General features: G+C 41.0%; 1 protein-coding gene across 2 annotated transcripts in view; it reads right to left on the reverse strand.

Moving 5' to 3' along the window:
• IQCH (IQ motif containing H) overlaps window positions 1-27,994 on the reverse strand; it is a 212,212-nt gene that overhangs the window by 173,116 nt on the left and 11,102 nt on the right. The window contains exons 4-5 of one of the 2 annotated variants that reach the window (XM_047074895.1): window positions 17,006-17,123; window positions 1,245-1,361 (exon numbers count right to left, since the gene is read on the reverse strand). In XM_047074895.1, the coding sequence (XP_046930851.1) occupies window positions 1,245-1,361; window positions 17,006-17,123 (235 nt within the window). The remainder of the gene's footprint in view (window positions 1-1,244; window positions 1,362-17,005; window positions 17,124-27,994) is intronic. The other variant, XM_047074896.1, reaches the window with a different exon arrangement.

Consider the following 27,994-nt stretch of genomic DNA (forward strand, 5'->3'; position numbering starts at 1 on the left):
AAAAAGTTTGCTTGAAACGCGGTGGTTGCCTTGGGCTACAAAGCCTCAGCACTCCACCAGCGAAGCCAATATTAATTCTAGATGGAAGGGGAAAACCAACAGCAACAAAAGAGAAATCTGCCTCTGTCTGTGCAGCCAGAGAAATAATATTTTTATTTCAAGGGCTTTGGGCTCATGGGAGGCAGATAAAAACCTTTTCACATTATTCACAGTGACATTTTAAATAAAGTTTCAGCAGGAATAAAAATATCAAACTTTCTGGTTATTTCTTAGGCTATAGAAGTATTTCTATGATAAAGTGCTCTCAAGCCAAAGCTGATAAAATGACATAAGGCACATATAAAGAAACTAAAAATACAGTTCAGGGTTACATGAATGAAGCAGGCAGATGAAAATGTCTGCGTAGGAAATTCAGAAGATTAATCTAAGAGACTCTTCTGGTTAGAAATGGTTTTGCAATTCAATTCTAAAATTAATCTTGGTTTTAGTCTTGATTTCACCAAAGCATGCATTTAAGAGCTTTCGAGGTTAAAAGTGTATTTAAAAATTTATAGATGTCATCTCAGTAACTGTTTTTCAGGTTTAGAAATAATCTCATATCAAATGATTTCTCAATGAAAATGAAGCATTTCTTTGAAATCTCCTAAGAAAACCCCACAACACAGAAAGTACAGTCCTGGCTTTGGGACACCTAGCAGCCAAATAGAGGCACAGACTCTGGGATCATTTAATGCCAATCTGCATTTGATTATTCTTCCCTCTCTTCCTTTTGCTGACATAAAGAATTAATTCATGCTTGCTTCAGATTTAGAATAATATTCTTAAATTTTGTGTACTATATGATCATATGCCATGGAAGCCAATGATACGCTGCTGTTTCCTTTTGCTTTTTCTAGCGGTGAGCCTGCTATCAAAGAAATAAAATATTTAAAATTCCTCTATTCATTTTCGTTGTTGTTAAATTATCTCATCCTTGTTAAAATTACGATGCCAGATTATTTACGAACGGCAGGTAAAACAGACAAAATTGAATGGGCTACAAAGAGAGCCTCTAAAAGTAGGTTTACACATTTTTCATCATTTGTAATTATAAACCAAATGAAAGCCACTCCACCTCATCTCCCCCAAATTCTAAGAACAAAAGGATCAAAATCTTTACTTAAAATCGACATTGTATCTTACAAAATATATGACTTTTGATTCTTGAAGAAATTAAGAGCTCATGAAAACAACTCGTTACTTACACATGCTTTTCTCTGATTAATGTATGGCAAACTGATTCCATAGGTCGAATTTATAGCACCTCTGTGGTGGATGTTTTCAGGATCGTGCATGATTTTTACATTCAACCCTATCTTTCGCTAGAACAAAGAAACAATGAAACTTTCATGCTGAATGAACAAAAATGCTTACTAACATTTTATATCCTCAAAGGAGTATGAAGTTCTTTGAAAATAATTATTTTAATGTAATTCTTATTGCAAAAATATATATATATATATACACATATACATATACATATATATTTGGGTTTCTTATTTAGGCTGCGAATTGGTCTCTTTTATTTACAGAAAAGGAACTTTCTGCAGATTTTCCTCCACGTATCCTATCTCTCATACAGACACAACCTTGGACGCCATTCATTTCCTCAAAAATAATGTTAGAAGCCAACCAAGGTGGACAAAAGACCGGGATACCTGGTCTCGGTTTATTTTTAGCTTTCCAGGTCAAGGATTTTTGCCAATGAAATCTATACTACAAATACACAGGTAGAGGGCTCCCTTGGTCTGTTAATGTGGCCACTTTCCTCAAGGGACATTTACAGGTAAATCTCAGTGGGGACTTGGTGAATTTACCGCAACAAATTTAGTGATTCCACAGAGGTTTAGCTATCTATGGGATACACGTGTGCTTTCATTAGGAAAAAAAAAGGCATCTTGTTTGAACCACGTGTTCCTCATTTTAAATAATTCAAATTAGCTACGGCTGCGATGCCTAACTATAAACCACCAGAGAAGACAGCACCGTGGTGGTGGAAAGGGGCATGCGGTAGGTGTGCAGAGAGACCTAAGTTCCAATCTTGCTCCCTCCCGCCCCCGACTGCCTGCATGTAACCTTGGGTAAGTTACTTTCCTTCTTTGAAAATCGGTTTCTTTATTTGCAAAATGCAGCAGTTAGACTTGAAGGTCTCTTGGAGAACTATTCACCTCACCCCCACCCTCCAACCTCCACCCCCACCCCTCCTGCCTCCCCCCCCATCCTGCCTCCCCCCCCCATCCTCCCCAGCTTTGGCTTTCTATGATTTGATGCTGAAAGGTAAGTTGACACTTAAGGAATATGACATTACTGACAGTTTCTGAAGTCTTGTGACACTTTATTGTGATATGTAATTCACATACTATAAAATTCACACCTTTAAAAGTATATATACTCTTCAGTGATTTTTTTCAGCATAGTCACAAAGCTGTGCAGCCATCACCCCTAATTTCAGAACATTTCCATCACCCCAAAAGAAACCTCCTACCCATTAACAGTCACTCCCCATTCCCTCCACCTCCTTCCAGCCCCTGGCAACTACTAGTCTACTTTCTGTCTCTTAGACCTTCTGGGCATTTCATGTAAATGGAATCCTAAAAGATGGGTCCCTTGTGACTTTTTCAAAAGGAAGTGTTGTGAGCAATTAAAAATTTTTTTCCTTTCAATTGAGTGTCTTAGTTCTGGGGGTGATCTGATGCAATTGTTAAAATGGTTGTAGAAACCAGGAAGATTAGTTCATGACCCGGCTGTTTGGTCATCAACATTCATAAGTGGGCTGTGCCTGAGGTCAAGGTGAAGGGGAACATTACAGAAATATCTATGGAATGCGTGCTGTCCTGATAAGTTATTTCTTAGCACAGGCTCCAAACCTTCTTTTTATTTGTTTAAATAGCAGTTTTTAAACCAAATCTTTAAATAACTGTGCTCAGCTGTCCACTTCATTTAACCCATGCAGGGATACAGGTTGCATGTAAGGCATTTCTGTTTCCTCCTCCTTGAAGTACATGTGATTGTGAAAACAGTGTTGTGCCTAATTATAAATGGCTTTCCTTCTGTGGGTAACCCACACTCCCAGCACTACTCCGGGGCTTTTGCGTGGAAGCTGAATGCCTCTTTTATTGAAATTAATACCTAAACATAATTTTTTCCTTCTTAATTAAACTTTCAGAATAATTTCCCATCCAGCAAGGATTGGGAAATTGCTAATATGTATTATATTGACTGGATGTAGTTTCTGTAATTAGGGTGTTTTTAAAATGTGAACCCTGGATACAATTGATGGTAATAGCTTCATCTATCATGTCTAAGCTTTGTTAGAACTTTTTAATTCTGGGATCATTGGCTCGGTGGACCGTAGCATTTTCTTAGTTTCCTTATGCTCCATCAACTTTGTGTGGCTGTCGTACTGGTGTAGGGAGGAAATGACCAAATACAGAGCCATTGTTAAAAGTGGCATTAAAATCTGGTGGTTTTCTGCCCATATGTATGTTTCTGTGGCATTAGACATAGCTCCTTATGGAAAGAAATCCAAATGTAAATAGAAATCCAAAAGAAATGACAGGTTGTAATATCAATTATCTATCAGTCGTTTTCTAAAGCTATGGGAGAGGTCCTTTAAAATTATTAATATTCTAATATTTACTCTGTTGGCACCAAAGCATGGGTATGCCAAAATAATACAACACATGATTAAATTTCCCTTTTAAAAACATATTAAAAGAGCCCGCATTTAAATAACATTAACATACCAAATGGTTTCACTGTAAATCACTACAAATATATTCATCACCTAAATTTGTCTCACAAACCACCTATCGAGATATATAGGAAAATACTTATAAGCATTAGCTGCATTATCAGATCTACTAATAAGATTTTTTGTTAAGAAAAACAGTTGTCAACTTAAAAAAGAAAAAATTCATCCTTCCACTATGCTGAAGAGCAAACTCGGGAAGATCCTTTTTCCTGACAGTAAGATAAAATATCAAAAATAACTTCAGAAATTTGTCTTAAATTGATCAAGAAAAGGCAGCAATTTATTTAATCTATCTTGAGTCAACTAAACAATCTCAACTTAGAATTCTCTCCTTTTGATAGTAATTACAAGCAGATATATCAAATGTGACTCTCATTTAGACTTTGGTTTGTAAGAACAAAAGTTATTATCAGAGCCAATTACTGTTTTACCTACATGGCTGCACAGAAGCAGGGAGCTCAATTTTCATCTCATCAGTGATTTTGTGGTATTTATTTTATTACTATGCCCACAAAGCTATATAAGAAGGAAATAGCTTATGCTATTAAAACTAGGGTTTAAACATAAGAGGCTAAGGTTTCTTTTCGAAGAAGTTCTGAATTAAAAACACTAGGCAGCGTGTAATACCAGCTCCCCAGACATGGGCAGACCATAAAATGACATACATCCGAGCGGTAGATCCCGCACAGAGTAATCAAAATTGAAATGCTTCACAAACAAAGTTGAGACAGGCTATTTACTAAGTTACAGTATTATCAGCATAACATTATTCTCAACAGTGTTTGCTGCAAGTAATGCCTTCTAAAGTGGATATCGCCTAATATTATATTCCCACTGGTTAAAGACTTCTGCTGTTTAATCTCAAAACCAGAAAAAAGAAAAAAGAATCCAGTTGCCTTTAATACTCTGATTCTTTCAACCATTATTATATTTAATGGAAAGAACAATAGACATCGTGGTTCAAGCCACGTGCTCAAGATTTCTCATTTGTAAAACTGGGTAATAATACCTACCCTCACAGGGTTGTTTGTGAGGTTGAAATGATTAATGTACGTTAAGTATCTTGAAATGATAAAGCACTACTCGGGAGCCTACTGGCCAAAAAATGCTATGGATCAAAACACTTCAAATATATAAAAACCTATGAGTTCCTTATATACATACACATATGTGTGTGTGTGTGTGTGTGTGTATAATTATATATTATAAATATATAAAAACCCATGAGTTCTTTATGTACATATATGTTATATATTACTTTATATAATTTTTTAAAACTAGACTTCATGCTCAGCATGAAGCCCAACACAGGGCTTCTACTCATAACCCTGAGCTCAGGACCTGAGCTGAGGTAGGGGCACCTGGGTGGCTCAGTTGGAAAGGCAAGTGACTCTTGGCTTTGGCTCAGGTCATGATCTCACAGTTTCATGAGTTCAAGCCCCAAGTCAGGCTCTGTGCTGGCAGTACAGTTTGCTTGGGATTCTCTCTCTCTCTCTCTCTCTCTCTCTCTCCCTCTCTCTCTCTCCTTCTCCTTCCCCCTCTCCCTCCCCCACTCACACTGTCTCTGTCACTCTCAAATAAATAAATAAACTTAAAAAAAAAAAAAGGAAGAAAAGACCTGGGGCGCTGGTTAGCTCAGTCGGTTAAGTATCCGACTTCAGCTCAGGTCTGTGCTGACAGCTCAGAGCCTGGAGCCTGCTTCAGAGTCTGTGTCTCTGCCCCTCCCCCGCTCATGCTCTGTCTCGTTGTCATTGTGTCTCTATCAAAAATAAACATTAAAACAATTTTAAAAAACTTCAAGATAATTGGGGAAAACGGAACAATGACTGGAAATTATACGGTATTAACGCATTGCTAAATTTGTTAGATGTGATAATAGTTATGGTTTTTCTGGGTTTTTTTTTAAATTTTTTAATGTTATTTATTTTTGAAGGAGAAAGAGAGACAGAGTGTGAGTGGGGAAGGGGCAGAAGAGAGGGAGACACAGAATCTGAAGCAGGCTCCAGGCTCTGAGCTGTCAGCACAGAGCCCGACACAGGGCTGGAACTCACGAGCTGTAAGATCATGACCTGAGCCGAAGTCAGACGCTTAACTGAGCCACCCAGGTGCCCCAGTTATTATTTTTTTTTTTTAAGTCCTTATCTGACGTGCTTAAGGGTAAGATAATATGATGGCTGGGATTTGCTTTAAAAGACTTCACTGGGGGCCATGGGTGGCTCAGTCAGTTAAGTGTCCGACTCTAGATCTCGGCTCAGGTCATGATCTCACAGTTTGTGGGTTCAAGCCCCACGTCGGGTTCTGTGCAGACAATGTGGAGCCTGCTTGGGATTCTCTGTCTCCCTCTTTCTCTGCTGCTCCCCAGCTCTTGCGTGTGCTCTCTCTCTCTCCCCCTTCCCCCATCTCTCTCAATAAATAATATAATATAAGACTTCAAAAAATGTGGAGGGAATAGATGAAATAAGAATGGTAACGTTATGGCAAATGTTAAAGCTGCTTGTGGGTTATGTGGATTTCATTCTGTATTTTTGTGTCTATTCAAAAAATAATTTCTTTAGTAAAAAGGCCTACTTAAAATTAAAGGGTAATTAAAATCAAACTATTCACGAATTTACTATTGTTTCAACTCTATCACTCTCTGATGTACGACAGCCCCTCTACCTCTCTGCCGGGGCTGGAGGGACCAACAATCACAGCATCACTTAACTCCAAGCTGCTTCTAAATTACCCAGCTGCTGCCTAACTGCCTCAGGTTCACAAAACCTTAAGACTTAACTACTCCTAGTCAGATGGGCCCCTCCTGTTTTCTGATTCCTGTAGGAGTTGAGTTGTAGACTATGAGAAAGGTTGGGGGAGAGAGCAAGCATTTACTCAGCTCCCATTTTGTGCCGGGCACCATAACAGGTGGGTATTGTCCTAATCCAACTGACTCACTTTAGTCTTTAAAAGGACAAGAGACGGATGGCCGGGTGGCTCAGTCGGTTAAGCGTCCGACTTCAGCGCGAGTCATGATTTCACGGTTTGTGAGTTTGAGTTCCGTGTCCGGCCCTGTGCTGACAGCTCAGAGCCTGGAGCCTGCTTTGAATTCTGTGTCTCCCTCTCTCTCTGTCCCTCTGCCTCTCACACTCTGTCTCTCTTTCTCTCAAAAATAAATAAGCCTTAAATTATTTTAAAAAAGGACAAGAGGGAGTATGTGATATTATCACTCCTTTACCAATGACGATAATTGGTTTAGTGACTTCTCAAGGGCCCACTAGTGAGGAGGTAGGATTTGATTTACGTCTCTGACTTTAACACCTCTTTCCATTGTAACATGCTGCCACGTCGTAAAGAAATGTTAGTTGATACACTCCTGATGCAACTTCCTATCTGCTAAATCCTTTACTCTCACTCTAATCCTCATGGGCCTTGCTTTGGTCCGGGCCCTCCTTGATTGTTAAATACACCTCTGCAATGGCCAGTGTGGTGGTCTCCTTACTGCCAGTCCATCCTCTGCATAAACTCTGGAAGGACGGAGTCTCTGATCACTAATTAAAATACGTCTCTTACCTCTTTAACATCCCCCAAAAGTTCCCCTTAGGGTGGCAGAATCGGGCCCCTTCCTACCGTCCAGCCCCCTCTGCTACATTCTATCGTGACTGCTCAGAGAGCAGCCAGCCTGTGGCCACATACAACACGTCCTCTCCATCTCTGTGAGTGAGCATGCTGTTCCCTCTTCGGCAAATGTCCTCTTCTCTCTCTGGTGTCTTCTAGACATACTCTTACTTCCAAACTTGAGCTCAGATCAGGCACAATGTCCTCTGGGAGACCTCCCCTAACCTCTATCTCTCTTCCTCTACTCACAACAAAATGTATTCATTCATTCATTCATTCCAGCATTTATTAAGAGCCTGCTAGGTGGGGGTGCCTGGGTGGCTCAGTCGGTTACGCATCTGCCTCTTGGTTTCAGCTCAGGTCATGATCTCACGGCTCATGAGACTGAGCCCCACATTAGGCTCTGCGCTGACAGTGTGGAGCCTGCTTGGGATTCTCTCTTTCCCTCTCTCTCTGTCCCTCCCCCTGCCTCAAAATAAATAAACATTTAAAATAGATAAAAGGTAAAAAACAAAAACAAAAAACCCTGCTAGGTGTAGGTGAACAAGAAAAAGTCCCTGCCCACATGATCTGATATTCTTGAAGGGATGTAAGGAATTATAATAACCATGTAAACAGATGTATAATTTTTTTTTTAATTTTTTTTTTCAACGTTTTTTATTTTGGGGACAGAGAGAGACAGAGCATGAACGGGGGAGGGGCAGAGAGAGAGGGAGACACAGAATCGGAAACAGGCTCCAGGCTCTGAGCCATCCGCCCAGAGCCTGACGCGGGGCTCGAACTCACGGACCGCGAGATCGTGACCTGGCTGAAGTCGGACGCTTAACCGACTGCGCCACCCAGGCGCCCCAACAGATGTATAATTAATTTCAGATGGCCATAAGTGGGATAGAGAATAATGGGAGGCTCCCTTAGATACGGTGGTCAAGGACAGCCTCTCTGATGAGATGACAGTTGTATTGAGACCTGAATGAAAAAACTGAGCTAGTCATACAAAGATCTGGGGGGGGGGGGGGGTTGAGGAGTGAGAAATTGATGGCTAATGAGAAGGGATAAATGCAAAATCGAAGGCCTTAATAAGAGGGACACTTCCATGATGACAAAGGAGAAGACATAAAATATAAATCCACACATAGAAAAATTAATTAATTTGGTAATGGGAAGGCCAGGACTACATTTGTCTCTGACTGAAAACTGGAAGAGTATTGCTTAAATAAGACAGAATGGATTCCTCTCGTGTATACGAAGTCCGGGGCTGGGCTCTTCAGGCTTGGTTTGGAAGTTCATGAAGTTGCTCCCTGCCATCCCTACTGTATAGGCTTCCTCCTGTGGGTCTACGTTTGCTACTGGAGTCCTAGCCATCATAGCTTCCTTCCAGGCAGCAGGATAAATGAAGGCAGGAAAAGGGTCAAAGAATGCAAGCCAGCCATCTTTTAAGGAAGTTTCCAGACAACCGCCCACGATACCTCCCCTTACACTTCATTGGCCAGTACTTGGTCCTGTGTCCGGCTGCAAGGGAGGCTGGGAAATACAGTCTTTATTGAGCAGCCATATCTCTAGCTAAAAATGAGCCACTCAGTACTCACTGGACAGAACTGCGACACATGGTCGTGCTTAACGGCAAGGAGGCCTCAGAAATGAGGGATCATCCTCGCGCGTGATGTCGTCCTGAACCAAATCACGGCTGTCTGTAATGCAGAAAGGGGGTTGGGTATCGGCTAGGGAAGCAACAGTTTCTGCCACAAGCATGCAACCTAACTTAGCTAAGGAGGAAAAGGACCATAAGGCAAAAGTGATAAAGAGTGAAATACTGAGAGGTCGGTAAAGGTTCTTAGAGTGTTGAAGAATTGTCGGGAGAACATACTACAGGAGCTGGCAGACAAGGACATGGTGGTCAGAAGCTGTTGTGCTTGAAACAGATTTTAGAGCTGATGTACTTACTGGTCATAACAAAGCCCAGGGAGTTGGCATACCCTGCTAGCCCTACAGGAGCATTTTTCCTAAACCTGTGTTATGGCATTGCCAACGCCGTAGGATGCCCGTCTACAAACTTTGAACCCCTTACGGCACAGACACACACAGATCTTCTACATCACACATAGTACCATTAAAAGTAAAATAGTTGAGGAAATAGCACACCGGGGATGAAAGACTTTTTTTTTTTTTTTTTTTTTTTTTTTTAGTTTCACTATGTTTATGCTATCATTACAATGTGCCACCATGCCACAATCATCAGTGGACGGCCGTGGTGTGGGCCAAAGGTGACATTCTGTCCAATTTTTATGGCACGTGGGCCAATCACTAATTCTATGACTGACCTCCCTCTGCTACTAACTACCCTCCTGAGTAGGGAAGCCAGAGAACGATGGCTCTCCTGCGTGTCCAGAAGTTAGTATTTCCTGGGAAGGTAGAGAGCAAGGCATGAGAAATTTGGGATGCCACCTTCAAAATGTTACTGAACCATCAAATACCATCTAATGAAATTCGGGTAGTCCTTGCACTTGTAGGTAGTAAGTTACTTCTGTTTCTGGGAAAGGTGTCATGAGTCATAAATATGTAGCTAAGTGAATCTTCTATAGAAACAATATTATTAGGAGGTATAGTCCTAATGGCCTATTTTTGATGCCTAGTTTTTATAGAAATAGCCCCAAAGCTCACACTTAGTCATCTGTTCCATAAGCTATAGCTTGTGAACCTCTTGAAAGTGTATAGGTAAGCCAAGTGAATAGTAACCAGTTATAGCCAAACGGTATCACACATGATAGAGTATCATAATGTATTACGAATAATTCTAGCACGGCTTCATAATTGCTACATTAGTTGTACTGCAACAAATCGGAAAGTAAAAAAGTTCATCTTGAGCAGGTGTGTTGATTGAGAAGTTTCTCTGGGAAAGTTTGGAGGGACATACCTGAGGATAATTCTGGCTATAGTTAGGGCCATTTGTGAACCGAATCAGGCCTTTATGTTGCTGTGGGTTTTTTTGTTAGTTTGTTTGTTTTTCAGTTGTAAATTTCCCTGTGGCAAACACAGGAAGGGAACTCAAGTTTTTGTATTTTTTTTTTTAATGTTTGTTTATTTTTGAGAGAGTGCGAGCAGGGGAGGGGCAGAGAGAGGGGGACAGAGAATCCAAAGCAGGCTCTGTGCTGACAGCAGCAAACCTGATGTGGGGCTCGAACTCACAAACCGTGAGCTATCCCTGAGCCAAAGTTGAATGCTCAACCGACTGAGCCACCCAGGTAGCCCAAGTTTTTGTATTTTCTCACAATGGTGAGAAATGGCCGGAACTTTGAGGTCAAACAGACCTGCATTTGAATCCCAGTTCTGCTGTTGCTTAGGTTTAGATTAGAATCATCTCCCATCTTCCAGTCCCATATCTGCAAAATGGGCATAATAATAATTCCTTCCCTCAGAATGTTGTGAGGATGAGCTACAAGTTCATCGTCATGGCCCACACCGGTTCCTAAGTGGTCACCCTGCTTCTGCCCTTGTTCTTTTACATCCTTGAAGGACAAGACCCCAGTGGCTTCCCATCACAGTGATATCCAAAGTCCTCACAACGGTCCTTGAGATCCGGCCCCCTACCACTTTTCCTACTCCTCTCCCCCTGCACATTCCCCTGTAGCTTTCTTGCTGTTCACACTCCTAATTCAGGGTCTTTGCATGCTCCAATTCCTTTGCCTGGAATGCTCTGCCTCCAAATAGCCAAAGACTCGTTCCCTCTCATCCATCAGATTCCTGCTCAAGTGAGACCATCCAACGCCCCTAGGCTCCTTCCCCAGCTTTTCTCTCACCAACTAACATACTATATAATTACTTTGTGCATCATTTTTTGTTTTCCTAATGACTGCCCCACCCCAACTAGAATGTAAGCTCCATGAGAGCAGAGATGTTTGGCTGATGCCTAAATAGTATCTGGGACATATTAGGCACATAATTGAGATTGACCAGTATTCATCAGCACATAATAAGAATTAACACTTGTATAACAGTCACCCATGTATGGTGTGCTGTTATAAACATTTACAAATATTAGCTCCTTTATCCTTACAGCAGCTCTATGAGGTAGGGGCTATTCTTACGTCCATTTTGCAGATGAGGAAGTGAGGCACAGAGAGGTTAAGTGACTTGCCAAGGAACAGGTAGGAAGTGGTGGACCCAGGATGTGAACCCATACTTCTAACCACGATGTTGTTGTCATCTAGTGAGAGCCTACTCCGGGCTTGGCACTGTCTGGGCACAGATTACAGCAATGAACGAAACAGAGTCTCTCTGCTTTGGATTAATAGAGCTTTGAGAAATGATCAAATGCAAAGGATGTATCTTGGCAGATCCAGGTTTGGACAGAGGATTGGTAAAAGCCATCTGAGGATTAATTGGGGAAATCTGAGTATGACCTGAGTATTTATTGTATTCACGTATTATTGTTCATTTTTTAGGTGTGGTAATGGTGCTGTGGGTATGTAGGAATATGCTCATTTTTTAAAAAATTTTTAACATTTTTAATTTATTTTTGAGAGACAGAGACAGAGTGTGAGCAGGGGAGGGACAGAGGGAGAGGGAGACAAAGAATCTAAAGTAGGCTCTAGGCTCTGAGCTGTCGGCACGGAGCCCAATGCGGGGCTCAAACCCATGAGCTGTGAGATCATGACCTGAGCGGGAGTCGGACGCTTAACCGACTCAGCCATAGGAGTATGTTCATTTTTAAAGATGCATGTTAAAGCATTGAGGGATGAAATGTCCTTAGGTCTGTATTTTATTTTATTTCATTAAAAAATTTTTTTTTTCAACGTTTATTTTTATTTTTGGGACAGAGAGACACAGAGCATGAACGGGGGAGGGGCAGAGAGAGAGGGAGACACAGAATCGGAAGCAGGCTCCAGGCTCTGAGCCATCAGCCCAGAGCCAGACACGGGGCTCGAACTCACGGACCGCGAGATCGTGACCCGGCTGAAGTCGGACGTTTAACCGACTGCGCCACCCAGGCGCCCCAGGTCTGTATTTTAAAACACTTCAGTAAAAAGTGATGACACAAAAATGGCAAAGTTTAATAGTTATTAAATCTAGGTGAAGGAGAAATGGTCATTCCTGGACTGTTTTCTCTTTGGATATTTCCATAATAAAAGGGTTTTAAAAACCCGGGGAAAAGGAGCAGACATTTTTTAAAAGCCACTGCTTTCATGGAGCCTAGCTTCTTGTGAGAAGATGGAGGTCACAGTGGTTGGCTCATTGGGGGCCTTGTCTTCTGTGCGCTCTGGTCTGTGAAATGCAATTACCATCTCATCTGCAAAACTTTCCACCCAACGCCAAGTGAGGCAGAACTCTCAGCGACAGTCTGGGAAGCCATGCTTACTTGGTCTTTTTCCTTCTTTCATCTCTCACCATATTATTCTTCATGATGTCCAAAATCTTCAAAACTTCAGTTTCAGAGCAAAGTTTGGAAATCACTTTCTCAATTCGATCCACATCCACAAAGTTGGATCCTTCCCATCTTAGACCCTGATCGTGCACATTGCTGCATCATAGTGGATCACAGTGTATTTTTTATGTTTGTTCGACTGATAAAGCATCCATTGTATGGAATTAAGAGAGGGAATCATTTTCAAGCAATGGGATGCGTTTATTTTCCTTGCTCCACAGCCTGTATCGTGCTTGTAAGGAGGTCCTTTGATCTGAACAGTGTAGGAGTTTGCTCACCAGATACTACAAGAAAATCAAATGCTCTCTTGGCCCCTAAACTTTTTCTCCTTCTCTTCTTCCCTCCATCTTCTCCTTTGTTGTTTTTATTTCAAACCCTGTAGCCTGAGGTTCCCCAAAGAGGGGCTGAGCTGGTGTTGATGAGGAGCAAAGATACACTGTGAAGAAAAGTCATCACAATACAGCTTTTTCGAAAGTAAAAGAAGATCAATACGCAATTGTTTTTTTTCCCTCACAATATTACTGACCATATTCCCTATGCTTTTCATCTCTGACTTAGTTACTTTATAACCGCAAGTTTGTACCTCTTAATCCCCTTTATCCATTTTGCCCATCCCCCATCCACCTCTCCTCTGTTAACCACCAGTTTGTTCCCTGTATTTAAGAGTCTGGTATTTGTTGCTTCATTTGTTTTTTTTGTTTGTTTGTTTTTGTTTTTTTAAGATTCCATATGTAAGTGAAATCCTATAGTATCTGCCTTTCTGTGTCTGACTTATTTCACTTAGCATAATACCCTTGAGGTCCATCCATGTTGTCACAAATGGCAAGATCTCGTTCGTTTTTATGGCTGAGTAATATTCCATTGTGTATATGTACCACATCTTCTTTATTCATCCATCTATCGATGGACACTTGTGTTGCTTCCATATCCTGGCTATTGTACATGATGCTGCAATAAACATAGGGGTGCCTGCATCTTTTTAAATGAATGTTTTCATTTTCTTAGGTAAATATCCAATAGTGGAGTTGCTGGATCATGTGGTAGTTCCATTTTTTAATTTTTTGAGGAAGCCCCATACTGCTTTTCACAGTGGTTGCACCAGTTTACATTCCTACCAACCGTGCACGTGGGTTCCCTTTTCTCCACATGCTCTCCAATACGTGCTGTTTCTTACCTTTTCGAGTCTAGCCATTTTGACAGGTGGAAAGTGATAGCTCATTGCGGTTTTGATTTGCATTTCCCTGGTGATCAGTGATGTTGATCATTTTTTCATGTGTTTATTGGTCATCTCTATGCCTTCTCTGCAAAAATGTCTATTCCGGATGCCCTGCCCATTTTTTAATCAGATTGGGTTTTTTTAGTGTTTATATTTATAGTTCTTTATATATTTATTTGTTGTATAACCTCTTATTGAAAATATCATTTGAGAACATCTGCTCCCATTCAGTAAGTTGCCTTGTTTCTTTTGTGTTTTGGTTTTTTTTTGTTTTTTGTTTTTTGTTTTTCTTTTTTGCTGATGGATGGTTTCCTTTGCTGTGTAAAAGCTTTTCATTTTGGTGTAGTCCACATAGCTTATCTTTGCTTTTGTTTCCCTTGCCTGAGGAGACCTATCTAGAAAAGTGTTGCTAAGTCTGATGTAGAAGAGATTACTGTCTGTTTTCTTTTAGGAATTTCATGGTTTCAGGTCTCCCATTTAGGTCATTAATTCATTTTGAGTTTATTTTCACGTATGGTGTGAGAAAATGGTCCAGTTTCATTCTTTGGCATGTAGCTGTCCTCGTAAACAATTCTTAATTATGAGTGTAATTATAATTGAGCAACTCCTAATTGTTTGTCATGCAAGTTTTTGGTGCTAAATGGAACTCCAAAAATCGTTATCTACTTTGGAGAAAGGAAGCTTAAAGAAGCAACCGGGGTTTACCTAGTCGAACAGGTTGGCAGTGGGCAATTAAAGGTGGCAATATCCCAGTTGGATTTCCCTGCTACTTAATAATACAAGCTTTTAGGTTGGTGTAGTAGGCTTGCGGGAACAGCTGGCAAAACAGCACTGTTTGTCATTGAGTTTACAATGCAAAATTAGGGCTATCTTGTATGTCAGCGGTTATGCATTTTTAAGCAGATGTCACTGATATTAGAAATAAAACAACAATAGGGATCTAGGCCCTGGAGGTAAAGTCAGGGTAGGAAACCGTCCATGCCCCTTGTAAATGAAGCTCACCCATGCTCACAGTCTTTAAAAGAACTCTGGGCTTACACACTGCACATAAGATTCCCTATCTTTATGATCATTCTCCAGGATTCAAAACTATTCTGGGAAAATACGTTCTGGCTGTGGTTTTATTTTTTTCCGGAATCATAATAGCAGCTATACATTCGAGAGAGTCCTAGTTTCAGATATTTTGTTTCCAAAGAGCCCCAATCTTCTACTTGTGGGCCACCAGTGACCCTCCTGAGATTCTTGGGGGAGAGGGGGAAAATTGAGCTGAAGCAGAGACTTACTAGTAAGGGAGGTGAGAAGTTTAAGCTCCCTTTATCATAGCACTCCCTTTTCTTTTCAGAACAGCCTTTATTATGATGTGGTATTTTCTTATCGATGGTCTGTCTCCCCTGACTAGAATGTAAGCTCTGAGAGCAGGGACCTGGCATCATTGATCATAGTGCGCCTCTGCCAATTCTTGGCACACAGATAGTGGCCAAATGAACTCCGTGTAAGAAGTGCCACGACCGTGGTCAGAGTTGGCTGTTTTGCGAGTGTAGTGGAGCCTGGACTGGTTTTACATGGGGGTGGGCACCCCCTTAGGGGTCCCTATGATGTCCTTTCTTCATTCCACAAGCATTTATGGAGAATCCCCTGGCAATATACAGCAATGAGCAAACTGACATGGCTTCTGCCCTCATTAAACTTCCATTCTAGTCAGAGAAGCTGACACTTAAAAAAAAATCTAGTTAGAAATTTTGCCAAGTGTGGTAAAGGAAAAATACGGATAATGCCATTATAAAAAGGGTACTGCATGATGGCTTCACAGCTTGGGGAAGATACTAAAAACCACTGACTGAACACTTAAAAAGGGTGAATTTTATGGTATATTAATTATACCTCAACAAAGTTATTGCCTACAAAGGGGTACCACAGTGGTTATGCCTACATTTCTGGGTTCATCATCCTGGCCCTGACACTTACTAGCTGTGTTCTCTTGGGCAATTTCTTTAACATTTCTGAATCTTGGTTTTTTCATCAATAAAATGAAGACCATAATAGCACGTCTTTCTAGAATCATTCTGAAGGTTAAACAAGTTAGTGTTCCAAAAGCACTGACAGGAGGTGAGCTATTATCACTTGTGGGGGGTTGGGGAGGGAACAGGAATTAAAGAGCAAGAACACTCAACAGGCAAAATCAGTAACCTCTTGAACTCAATTCCTTGCCACTTGGAAACTTTCCTTCTAGGTCCCTGTTCCAAAATTCTGGCTTTGCACAGTGGCAGTATCGTAGCCATTGGTTTATCTGAGGTGTGATTATTGCCAATTAAAAAATTGGCAGGCATTTTTTGGAAGGCATTGGAAGGCATTCTGTTGTGATATATTTGCTTTCTGACGAAAGCTGTCTTGTGGTAGGAACTGACCCTACCACGAACATAATTGAAACAATAGGCATGTTTTCTCATTTAGAACACAAAGCAAATTTCCTACCTTTGCTCTTAAAAAGTTTTTTTTCTAACAACTTTATTGAGCTATAATTCATATACCTTAAATTTATCCCTTTAAAGTGTACAATTCAAGGCACCTCGGTGGCTCAGTTGGTTAAGCGTCCAACTTTGGCTCAGGTCATGATCTCACGGTCTGTGAGTTCAAACCCCGCGTCGGGCTCTATGCTGATCACTCAGAGCCTGGAGCCTGCTTCAGATTCTGTGTCTCCCTCTCTCCCTGCCCCTCTTCCCCTCTGCACTCTCTCACTCTCTCAAAAATAAATAATAAAACATTAAAAAAAGTTAAAAACTAAAATGCTAAAAAAAAGTGAATAATTCAGCAGTGTTCAGTAGATTCACAGTGTTGTGCAACCATCTCCACTATTGAATTCCAGAACATTTTCATCATCCCCAAAAGATACTTAATATCCATTAGATGTCTCTCCCCATTCTTCCCTCCCCCTAGCCTCCACACCCACTAATCCCCTTTTTGTCTTTATGGGTATCTCTATGCCTACCTTTTTTCTTGGAAAGGCTTGTGGAAATGTACTGTGCTGTCTTTGGGGTTGCCAAAGTTTACCCTCAGATTCTAGAGGGAAAATAAATGATTTCTGATCAATTACAGCTGGAAGCAACCTAAGTTTAAAAAAGAAAAAGAAAATTTTAAATCAAATCTCAACAGCTTCACAAATTATAATTTTGAAACAATGCTTCCTAGTTCAATTAGATTTTATAGGAAATATTCTATTGGTAATTACAATAAACTAGACCAACTTTAGCGTTTTTACTACTACGAAACTGTACTTGTTTTTTAAGCATATGAACTTCTGAGTCTGATAATGACCACTATAGCATGAATAAAAAGCTCTATTTCTGGCTGAGTTTATATGACCCACAACAGACAGAATTACTATACTATAAAATATTTCTTGGTAGAGAAAATATAGCATGTTGTATTGTTTTGTAAAACCAAATCACAGAATAGCCAATGTTAAATACATTCAAAATGCTTGTCCCTAAGCAGTTGGCACTTACATTCTTTAAATGTCTGCTATTTTATATAACTATAAAGACTTAAGGATCAAAGGTGGTTGAAGGTCTTTCTTATTAAGCAGTAGGCAGTTCCATGGCGGGGGGGGGGGGGTGGGCAATGTAAAAACAAAGTTATAAGAATGACTGTGTGTGTAATGTATGTCTTAAAACTTTTCATTTGAGGGCACCTGGCTTACTCAGTTGGCTGAGCGCCAGACCCTTGATTTCGGCTCATCATGATATCACATTTCATGAGTTTGAACTCTGCTGGGCATGGAGCCTGCTTAAGATTCTCCCTCTCTTGCTCTGTCGCGCACTCTCTCTCCCCCCCACCCCCCTCTCTCATGAGCACATGCTCTATAACAAACTAAAACTTTTCATTTGAAAGTAGATTCCACTTTTTTAAATTGGTCAGCATAATTAGGATCAATTAAACTCAACCATAATGACCCAATCTCTTGACTCTACTGTGATGCCCACTTTTGTAAAATTTTCATTAGAAAGCAATTTATGGACGTTTGGTTTTGTTCCAACGCGTAAAGAGCTTGGAAGTTATTGTGAGGATGGGAGTGATAAGAAGAACCTCAACACACTGAAAGGCAATTCTTCTTTGATCTGTCAGAGAATCCAGATCACAGGGAAAACTACTGCCCTGAAAACTGGAGAGAGACTGAGACAGACAGACCCTACTAAAGCTCCAGAATGGAAGCCTGCTGCTGGAGCTGGTATTGGCAAGAAGAGTTAAATTCCACTTAACAAATGGACAGAGGCTCAATGTGTATTAACTTGAGCTGTAAAAACTCAGTGGGGCCCGAGCGCCTGGGTGGCTCAGTCGGTTGGTCGTCCGTCTTCAGCTCAGGTCACGATCTCATGGGCCAGGCCCATGAGTTCGAGCCCCGCGTCGGGCTCTGTGCTGACAGCTCAGAGCCTGGAGCCTGCTTCGGATTCTGTGTCTCCCTCTCTCTCTGCCCCTCCCCCTCTCACACTCTGTCTGTCACTCTCAAAAATAAACGTTAAAAAAAATTAAAAAAAACAAAAAGAAAAACAAAATGCCTCAGTGGGGCCAAAGCTTGGGGGCAGGGTAAAACTTTCATGACTTTACCTTCAGGGGCCTCTCCGTATTCCCACCGTGAAGACACAGAAAAACACCTCCTGCTTCTGGCAAGGGGAAGGGAAAAGAAACCACTTCCAACTACTCCCAGAGAGTTCTGTTATTTGTTCTGTTCTCTGTAATGAAGGCCAGCTCTCAAGGAAAATTATTCTCTGACCCGAGGAAGGGCAAGTAGCTAACTCCAGGCCCTTCCAGTCTTCCTGTCTCACCTAAGAGGAGGAAATTCCAAGAAAAACTAGTGAAGGTAACAGTTCAGAGGCACAGACCCACTGAAAGACGGAGGCCTGATCAAGGAGTATTGAATGCTTCGCCTCAACACACTTACATCTACAGAGGATTACAGATGAGAGGACTTTGGGCTCAGGCCTATTTAGGAAGAAGTTTCTAGGAAAAATCAAAGACCCCAGGGGAGACAAAAACAAAGACGGTTGAAGAATTGGAAGCCTCAGACACCTACAGTTACAGCAAACAGTATACAGCACAATTTGTAGCCAGATAAAGACTCATTTACCTCACTTCTGTTACCCATACATCATGTCCAGCTTTCAAAAAAAAAAAAAAAAGAAAAGAAAAGAAAAAATGACAAGGCATGCTAAAAGGCAAGGAATAAAAAAAGGTTTGAAGAGACAAAGCCAACATCAGAATCAGATATAACAGATTTTGGAAGTATCAGACCAGGAATTTAAAATCACTGTGATTAATAAGCTAAGGGCTCTAATAGAAAAAAAAGACAGCATGCAAGAACAGATATTTAATGTAAGCAGAAACCTTGAAACTCAAAGAATATAAAGAAAATGCTAGAAATCAAAACACCATAAGAAATGGAGAATACTTTTGATGGGTTTATTAATAGGACACAACCAAAGAAAGAATCCATGAGCTTGAAAAAACTGTCAATAGAAGTTACCCAGACTGAAATGCAAAGAGAAAAAAGGACTGAACAGAACAGAATGTCCAGGAACTGTGACACAATTATAAAAGGTGTAACATACATATATATAATGAGAATATCAGAAAAACAAAGAAGAAAGGAGCGGAAGACATATTTGAGTAATGATGGCTGAGAATTTTCCAAAATTAATGACAGACACTAAACCACAGATCCAGAGAGTTCAGAGAATACCAAGCTAGGATAAATCCTGAAAAACTATACCTAGGCATATCCTATTCAAACTATGAAAAACTAAGAGCAAACAGAAAATCTCGAAAGAAGACAAAGAAAAAAAATCCCAACTTAACCTATAGAAGAGAGGTATAAATTGTATCAGACGTCCCTTCATAAGCCATGCAAGCAAGAAAGCAGGGTGAAATATTTGAAGTGTGGAAAGAATAAAACACACCAACCTGGAATTCTGTATCTAAGTAAAATTATCCTTCAAAAACAAAGGGGAAATAAAGATCTCCTCAGATAGATGAACACTAAGGGAATTTGTCACCAGAGTCTTGCAAGAAATGTCACCAGAAGCTCTTCAGAGAGAAGGAAAATGATACAGGTTGGATAACAGTATACATAAAGCAGAAAGAAAATCCAGGGGCCTCACCATATGTCCTTCCTTGGGTCCCAGGGCCCCCTAACTGGTCTGACTTCTAAGTCCTCATAAACTTCTTTTATAATAATGTCCAGGATTTTTAGCTGTATTTATCAGAAGGAATAGGGAGAAGTATGTCTACACCATCTTCTTAGAAGTGAAACTCTCTTCATGGATTTCCTTAAAAAATTTTTTTTAAATGTTTATTTTGAGAGAGAGAGAACCAGTGAGTAGGGAAGGTGCAGAGAGAGGGAGAGAGAGAGAATCCCAAGCAGGCTCCACACTGTCAGCGCAGAGACCAATGTGAGGCTCAAATCCAAAAATCGTGAGATCAGGACCCGAATCAAAACCAAGAGTCTGACACTTAACTGACTGAGCCACCCAGGTGCCCCTCTATTTGTGTATTTCTTATCAATCTTTTTACCTCTCTTTATTATGCATTTAGAAGTGAATTTGAATTGAGATATAATTTTTCATCCTGCTTTCTTCCCCCTCAACATATACTGTGAGATTTTTCCATGTCATTAAATTTCTTGGATAATATCAGTTTTAATAGCTATGTAATATACACATAGATATGTTATCGATTTTTTTAAAAAAACTTAATGTCCATTTATTTTTGAGAGACAGACACAGAGTGGGAGCAGGGGAGGGGCAGCGAGAGACAGGGAGACACAGAATCCAAAGCAGGCTCCAGGCTCTGAGCTGTCTCCAGCACAGAGGCTGATATGGGGCTCGAACCCACAAACTGTGAGATCAAGACCTGAGCCAAAGTCGGTCACTTAACAAATTGAGCCACCCGGGAGCCCCAGATGTGTTAGAGATTTAATCATCCTTTTACTATTAACATTTAAGGTTATTTCCACATTTATTGGTATTAAATAGAACACTGAAATTAACAAACATCCACAGATTCATGTCTCTCTCTTTTCATTTCCTAGGACAAATTCCTAGAAGTACAACCACTAAATTAAAAAAATGAATTAAAAAGCTTCTCGCACATGTTGAGAAGCTGCCGTTTAGAACTTCGTGCCAACTTACACCTTTAGTGGTAAAACAAAAGTATGCCCGTCCTACTGCTACCTCATCAGCACTGATTATTAGAATGGTTTAAATGATTTGTTGTGCTAATTTGTAAGGAAAAAACAGTAATATATTGTTTAATTTGCATTTCTCTGGCTTACCAGTGAGATTGAACATTTTTCACGTTTACTGGTTATTTGCATTTCTATCTCTGTGAGTAGTTTGTTGTCCTGTCAACTTTTTTTTTTTTGTATTGGCATGAATACTTTTTTAAAAATTTTTAAAAGAATGTTAGCAATTTTTGTGTCATGGCTGTTACAAACGTTCTTCTGGTTATTTTTCCATTTTCTGATGCTTTTTTAAAAAGTTTATTTTTTACTAAAAATTTTTTTTAAGTTTTTAAATTTATTTTTGAGAGACAGAGCGCACAAGCAGGAGAGGGGCAGAGAGAGACAGGGAGACACAGAATCCGAAGCAGGCTCCAGGCTCTGAGCTGTCTCCAGCACAGAGCCTGATATAGGGCTTGAACCCACGAACCGTGAGATCATGACCTGAGCTGAAGTTGGATGCTATCAACTGGCTGAGCCACCCAGCTGCCCCTGTTTAAAAAAATGTTTGACCCACAGAGAAATGGAAAGAGCAGTTAGCATCCAAATACCTTTCATGTAGATTACCAAGTGTTACCATCTTGTTCCCTGTGCTTCACCTCTGTATGACCAGGATGTACTCATAGTCTATACAAGTGGGATTTGTGTACTGCCGTGTAACAACCCAGAATGGATGGGCTCCAGGATGCTTCATTTACTGAGGGAAATGTACCTTCTAATGTACGCTGGCCGTGCAATACAAACCTCTTCTTTCTCTCTCACTGCTTCTCACCATCATCTATTTGCTTTGTTCTTGTCTCCCCTTCTCAAACACTGGCACAACAGACTATAAAATGAAGATCTCTGTGCGGTTCTGAGAGTGTTGGTACAGATGGTAGTCACCCTCCCAGTGTCAATGAGCAAAGCGAGGTCGTTAAGAGCAGTGTGAGCAGATATTACGAGCAATAAAATCCATGAAAGCCAATCATGTGAGAGGAAGAACCACACTTTGACATAGAAGAATCACTGCCAAAGTGGGGATAGTGGTGAAACATATTTGGAAAACAATACAGAAGCTTTTTTTTAGCTCTTTGGAGAAAATATGCCACTTTGGATAATGTCCTCATCATTGTTTTCTGAACGACTGCTAAGAAAATCTTGCATTTGGGGGGCACCCATTGTTAGCACTCTGTGTCCCTACCGGTTTTTGTTTCTACCGGACACAATGACCAGATTTTCCCTTCTTGCTAAAATGTAAACCATCTTTTGTGAAAATTAGGCTTCTTGGTTTCCAGGAAGCCACAGCGTGGGAGAGTGCTCCATTGCACACATGTGACCAGACTCAAGTCTGGGCCTCACCATCAACGACCAGTGTGACCTGGGATGGCTGTGATCCTCAGCATGCACATTTTTAAAAGGAAAGGATAAATATCCCCCTCATGGGGTAAAACAAAGTCCTTTGCAGACTGTCAAGTGTTAGGAAAATTGTGACCACAAGATGAAATTCACACTGATAATGAAAATGAAGATGATGGCTGTTGTATCTGGTCTGTTCTAAGTCATTTTTTTTTTTTTTATTTAAAAAAATTTTTTTTTTTCAACGTTTATTTATTTTCGGGACAGAGAGAGACAGAGCATGAACAGGGGAGGGGCAGAGAGAGAGGGAGACACAGAATCGGAAACAGGCTCCAGGCTCTGAGCCATCAGCCCAGAGCCCGACGCGGGGCTCGAACTCGCGGACCGCGAGATCGTGACCTGGCTGAAGTCGGACGCTTAACCGACTGCGCCACCCAGGCGCCCCTCTAAGTCATTTTTAAGGTATATCCCGGGACAGTAGTCATTTGGAATAAACTCTCCCAATTTCCTGGGTTTCCATAGTTAAAATGAAGCCCCAAATATCAGAACAATGTTGATTCTCAGTTACTCATAGCAACCATGCTTGCCGTCCAAGGAGAAACAGAGATGCACAGTTCTGATTAAATGGCACCCCTTTCAGAAGGAGTTGCTGGTCTGGACTCCTGGCCTCTGACACTCCACCAGACTCACAGTTTAAGTGGACAGTGACAGTCCTACCAGCATGACTCCCAGGTGCCACGCTGGGCTCATTCCTAGTGCAAGAGGCTTACTCCAACCCTTCAGAGCAATGGGGTAGCTGAATTTCCAGGACTAGGCCCTTGACCAGACAGAGGCAGGCCCTCTCAGTGGCCAAAGAATACTGATTCCAGGGAGCTATGCTTGTCCTGGGATTCCAAGCACAAATTAATCTGCATTCGGGATGCCAAGGGTGTTTGTTAAAATGCAAATTCCAGGACCATCTGGGAGCCAGTGAAACCAAAGTTTAAGAACCATCATTCTAGCCCCGTGGCCTCTCAAACAGGATGTCCACATCCCAGGCAATCCATAAAATAATGCCGTTGGTTGTGTGATGAGAACATAAGAACTTTTTTTTTTTACACATCAAATAAGAAATATAGAAAATAAGAAATTACTGTGTGCTACTATTTAATATTCAGCTTGTCCCTGGAACCCTCATGTGGTCATGTCACCTGCAGTTCTGGAGGCCTTCTGGGAGCGGGGACTCCAAACCACAAAGGCACGAACGGCGGGGTCTGCACTGGTACACATTTTTTCACAGTGTTAGAATACACTGTAGTTTACTCATGAAGTGGGTTTATGGGTTCTATTACGTAGTTTTCACTCAAGCCTGAAAAAATGGACCAGTGTCTTAAAAAAGATTCCTGCAAAAAAACCACCCTGTATCTTGAAGATAATGATAAGGAGCATCAGTGAAAAATAAGAAAATGCCAGAATCGACACATACTCGTGGGGTGAGCTTTTCTTCAGCCACACTAGAGAGTGCAAATGATGGTAAACCAATCAAAATTATGACAAGTCAGCCAAATCCATCCCCCCCGAAAACTTAAAAGTTATCCAGAAGACTAACTGAAATACAGACTTCCGTTCAACCAGCATCTCTGCCGAATCTCCACTAAGTGTAGAATATGTTTCAGGTTATTAGCTACAGCCAGTATAAAGCCATAGTGATTAACAAGATAAAACAACCAGAATATTCTAATTAGTAGCCTTTTTTAGCAAAAGAAGTTTCGTACTGTTAATAAAGTAAAATATTTTAAACTGTTTAATCTTTGTCTCATTTAAATATTTGTCGGTGTATTTTATAGTGTATTCATGCCATATGATAAGTATACAATTTATAAATAAATACATATTATGGATGCATGCCCGAATTTTTAAACTGATGGTCATGGGGGATAAAAGGCCAGGTTCAGCTTGTTCCAGCTCGAAACTGTAATAAACTGTCTTCTTCTCTGACCTCCTGATCAGTGTTGAGATAAGTAACCTGTCTCTCAGTGAGTCATGCCATCCATCATGAAAAAACACCTTCTTACTTGGGTGTTACAAGAACTTTGTCATGGAACCTCGGAAGAAAAATGGAGTGAATTGGCCAGTCCCACTCCCCCCGGGCACGAGCACCTGAAGGAATCCTGGGTTCTACAAACTGCTTTGCATAGAAAACTCCTAGCAGGATATGAACTCTGAAGCCACATCTATTCACGATGGTCTCGGGGGACATGCCTGCAAGTGCAGAATCTGGTGTGACTATCTACCAGGGAACACTCCCGTCATAGGCAACAGTTCCTGACTGCCTGGGGTCTCCTGTTTTCCATTTCCGTCTACTGTTGCTACTTCTTTTCCTCCTTGAGCCACACCCTGTGACTCACACTTGGACTCCCAGGACCTGCCCCAGGCCTGCTTACTTTAAAGACCCAATCTGGATTTTTCTCCAGTTTTTGACCTGGTTCCTTGCATTTCATTTTCAAATTGTATGCTACTTTAGCGCCACAGCTACAATGGATATACTCCCCCAGGCTTGCGAGGCTCATACAAACTTGCCAGGCTCCCATCTTCCTGCCAGGAGGGCCAGTGATTATATTATTGTATTGAATAGGAGAGAAAGGATCCAAGGACTACTTCTGGGAGCCAACTCCATGCCCCAATTAAGGGTGAAGGCTTCCTTTCCTCTTCCAGACCCTAGTAAGGGGCAAAGACACTCCTTGGCAAGGGAGAAGAACTGTAGAAGAAAGGTCTCTGCCCAAATGTTTCTGCTTGATTCTCTGTGGGTATAATTGCTACACAGTTTGCTCTTTTCAGCCATCTTAACTTGCATATAGCCCAGACTCTCTGTTCTTTGTCAGGACAGAAGAACAAAGAGAAAGCTGGATACAGGATGGGAGAACTTCATTGGAGTTGGTGACAGACCCCTCTTCCTGTTTACTCCCCACCCCCTCCATTGTGAGGCTTTCTTACTTGATGTCTGTATGCATAATCTTTGGCCACAGCCTGCTGTCTGTTGGCTGCCATCTATAAAGGCCTCCCACTTGGCCTTGTAGGGCTCCTTTGATTTCCAACTAAGCGTCAATATAAGTTGGGAAACTGACCTCCAATATTTTCTTCTCCAAGAACCCCTTTTATTATGTTCCTTCCTTACAGATTCCTTGTTTTAGAAGATTTATATTAACCTATTTTCAAGTCATTTTTTTATTCCCTAATTTAAAAATCAAAGCAATAAAATGACTAAAAACTAGACAGATGAGGGACAGTTGCCTCTACAAGGAATGATGGATGCCTGTGGCATTCCATGTGCAGGAAAGGGAGACCGATAGAGTGGTACCCCAAAGCTCTGCTCCCCACTACTGAATGCTGGAACTTGGTTATGTCTGTAGATTGCCATGTTTCCTTGTGCGCTACAGTAAAACCTTGGTTTGCGAGCATAATGTGTTCCGGAAACATGCTTGTAATCCAAAGCACTTATATATCAAAGCGAATTTCCCCATAAAGAACCATGGAAACTTGGATGATTTGTTCCACAACCCAAAAATATTCATAAAGGGGCACCTGAGTGGCTCAGTCAGTTAAGCATGTGACTTTGGTTCAGGTCATGATCTCTCAGTTTGAGCCCCGCATTGGACTCTGTGCTGACGGCTTAGAGCCTGTAGCCTGCTTTGGATTCTGTCTCTCTCTATTTCTCTCTCTGCCCCTTTCCTTATTCTCTCTTTCTAAAATAAATATTTTAAAGCCCACAAAAGTATTCATATAAAAATGGTTACAATACCCTAATATAATACAAAATAATAAAGAAAACACAAAATATAAAGAAAAATAAACAAATTAACCTGTACTTACCTTTGGAAACCTTTGTGGCCGGTATGAGGGAGACGAGAGAGGAGGGTTATTGTGTAGGACAACTTTCACTATCACTAATGGAATCACTGCTATCTAATGACTCAATGGAATCTTTGTGTGTGTGTGTGTGTGTGTGTGTGTGCAACATTAACAAGGAAGCTATCCAATGACCCTTGCTTTTGTCTCTTTTTGAGGATTTTGTGGAAATGTGACATTGCATTGTCATTAAACAGATTCATTGCTCACATTAATAGCCTTATTCAGGTGGTGCTTTTCACAAAACTGCACTGTTTTCCACATTTTACACATCTCCCTAATCTCATTTGAAGTGAGGTCTCTGCCCAAATGTTTCTCCCCTTCCTTTGCAGACAGGATGAAGACGTAGACTTCTCATAAAATCTTGCAGTTTCAGCCACTCACATATCTTATTCGTATTTCTCAATGATTTCCTTCTTAACTTCCACTGTAATCATCTCCTTCTTACTGCCTTTCTTTCCAACCTTTTTCTGCAAGGGGCCATTGTATATGCTCACATGGATGTTGACTACAGTATAGTATTAATAAACTCCTGTCAGATACTGTATTTATTTATTTTTTTTTAATTTTTTTTAACATTTATTTATTTTTGAGACAGAGAGAGACAGAGCATGAGCGGGGGAGGGGCAGAGAGAGAGGGAGACACAGAATCTGAAACAGGCTCCAGGCTCTGAGCTGTCAGCACAGAGCCCGACGCGGGGCTCGAACTCATGAACTGTGAGATCATGACCTGAGCTGAAGTCGGACACTCAACTGACTGAGCCACCCAGGCGCCCCTCAGATACTGTATTTAATGTAACTGGCAATAAGGCAGCAGAGGAAAGGGTCTATATCTGCAGGCAGCCTGACCTACAATGAAGCAAAGCATTTCTAAGCTTACTCTTGTATGGAAAATCAAAGGACTGTCCGTAGGTGCTTTGAAGTGACAAAAAAATACACTAGTGCGTGTTGTGGGCGCCTTCAAGTGTTCTGAAAAATCACTGATTTCTGCCAAACACTGCAGTGTGAGACCAAGCATCTGAGCATGGGAGACGATCACCCACAGTCCCACAGGGAGAGAGAGAGGGAGAAGAACCATAAGGTCAGTTGCAATCATGTGACATTCGGCGTCACATACTACTCGTATTGCAAGCCATCGCTCATTTATCAAGTTAAAACTTATTAGAAATGTTTGCTTGTCTTGTGGAACACTCATAGAACAAGTTACTTGTGATCCAATGTTTTACCATATTTCTGAAACTGGACCCTACGATGCTTGGTACATGTTTACGATGCAAATAGGGCCACAAGGTTTTTAAGCTTAGCACAAAACCTTACTCTATATACACTCAAATTCAGGAGGCCTACCTGTAAGAGGGTCCAAAGTGAGGCAAGGCAATTGAACTCAAGTCTAATTTTAATAAATCATCTCTTAGGATGTATTACATTATGAATATTTCAAGCAAGTTTCATTATTTTTGTTTTATTTACCCTGGATACCAGAAT

This window comes from Lynx rufus, unplaced genomic scaffold (genome assembly GCF_022079265.1).
Source record: "Lynx rufus isolate CCGP_SWC_20201006 ecotype Redwood Valley unplaced genomic scaffold, mLynRuf1.p SCAF_13, whole genome shotgun sequence".
NCBI lineage: Eukaryota > Metazoa > Chordata > Mammalia > Carnivora > Felidae > Lynx > Lynx rufus.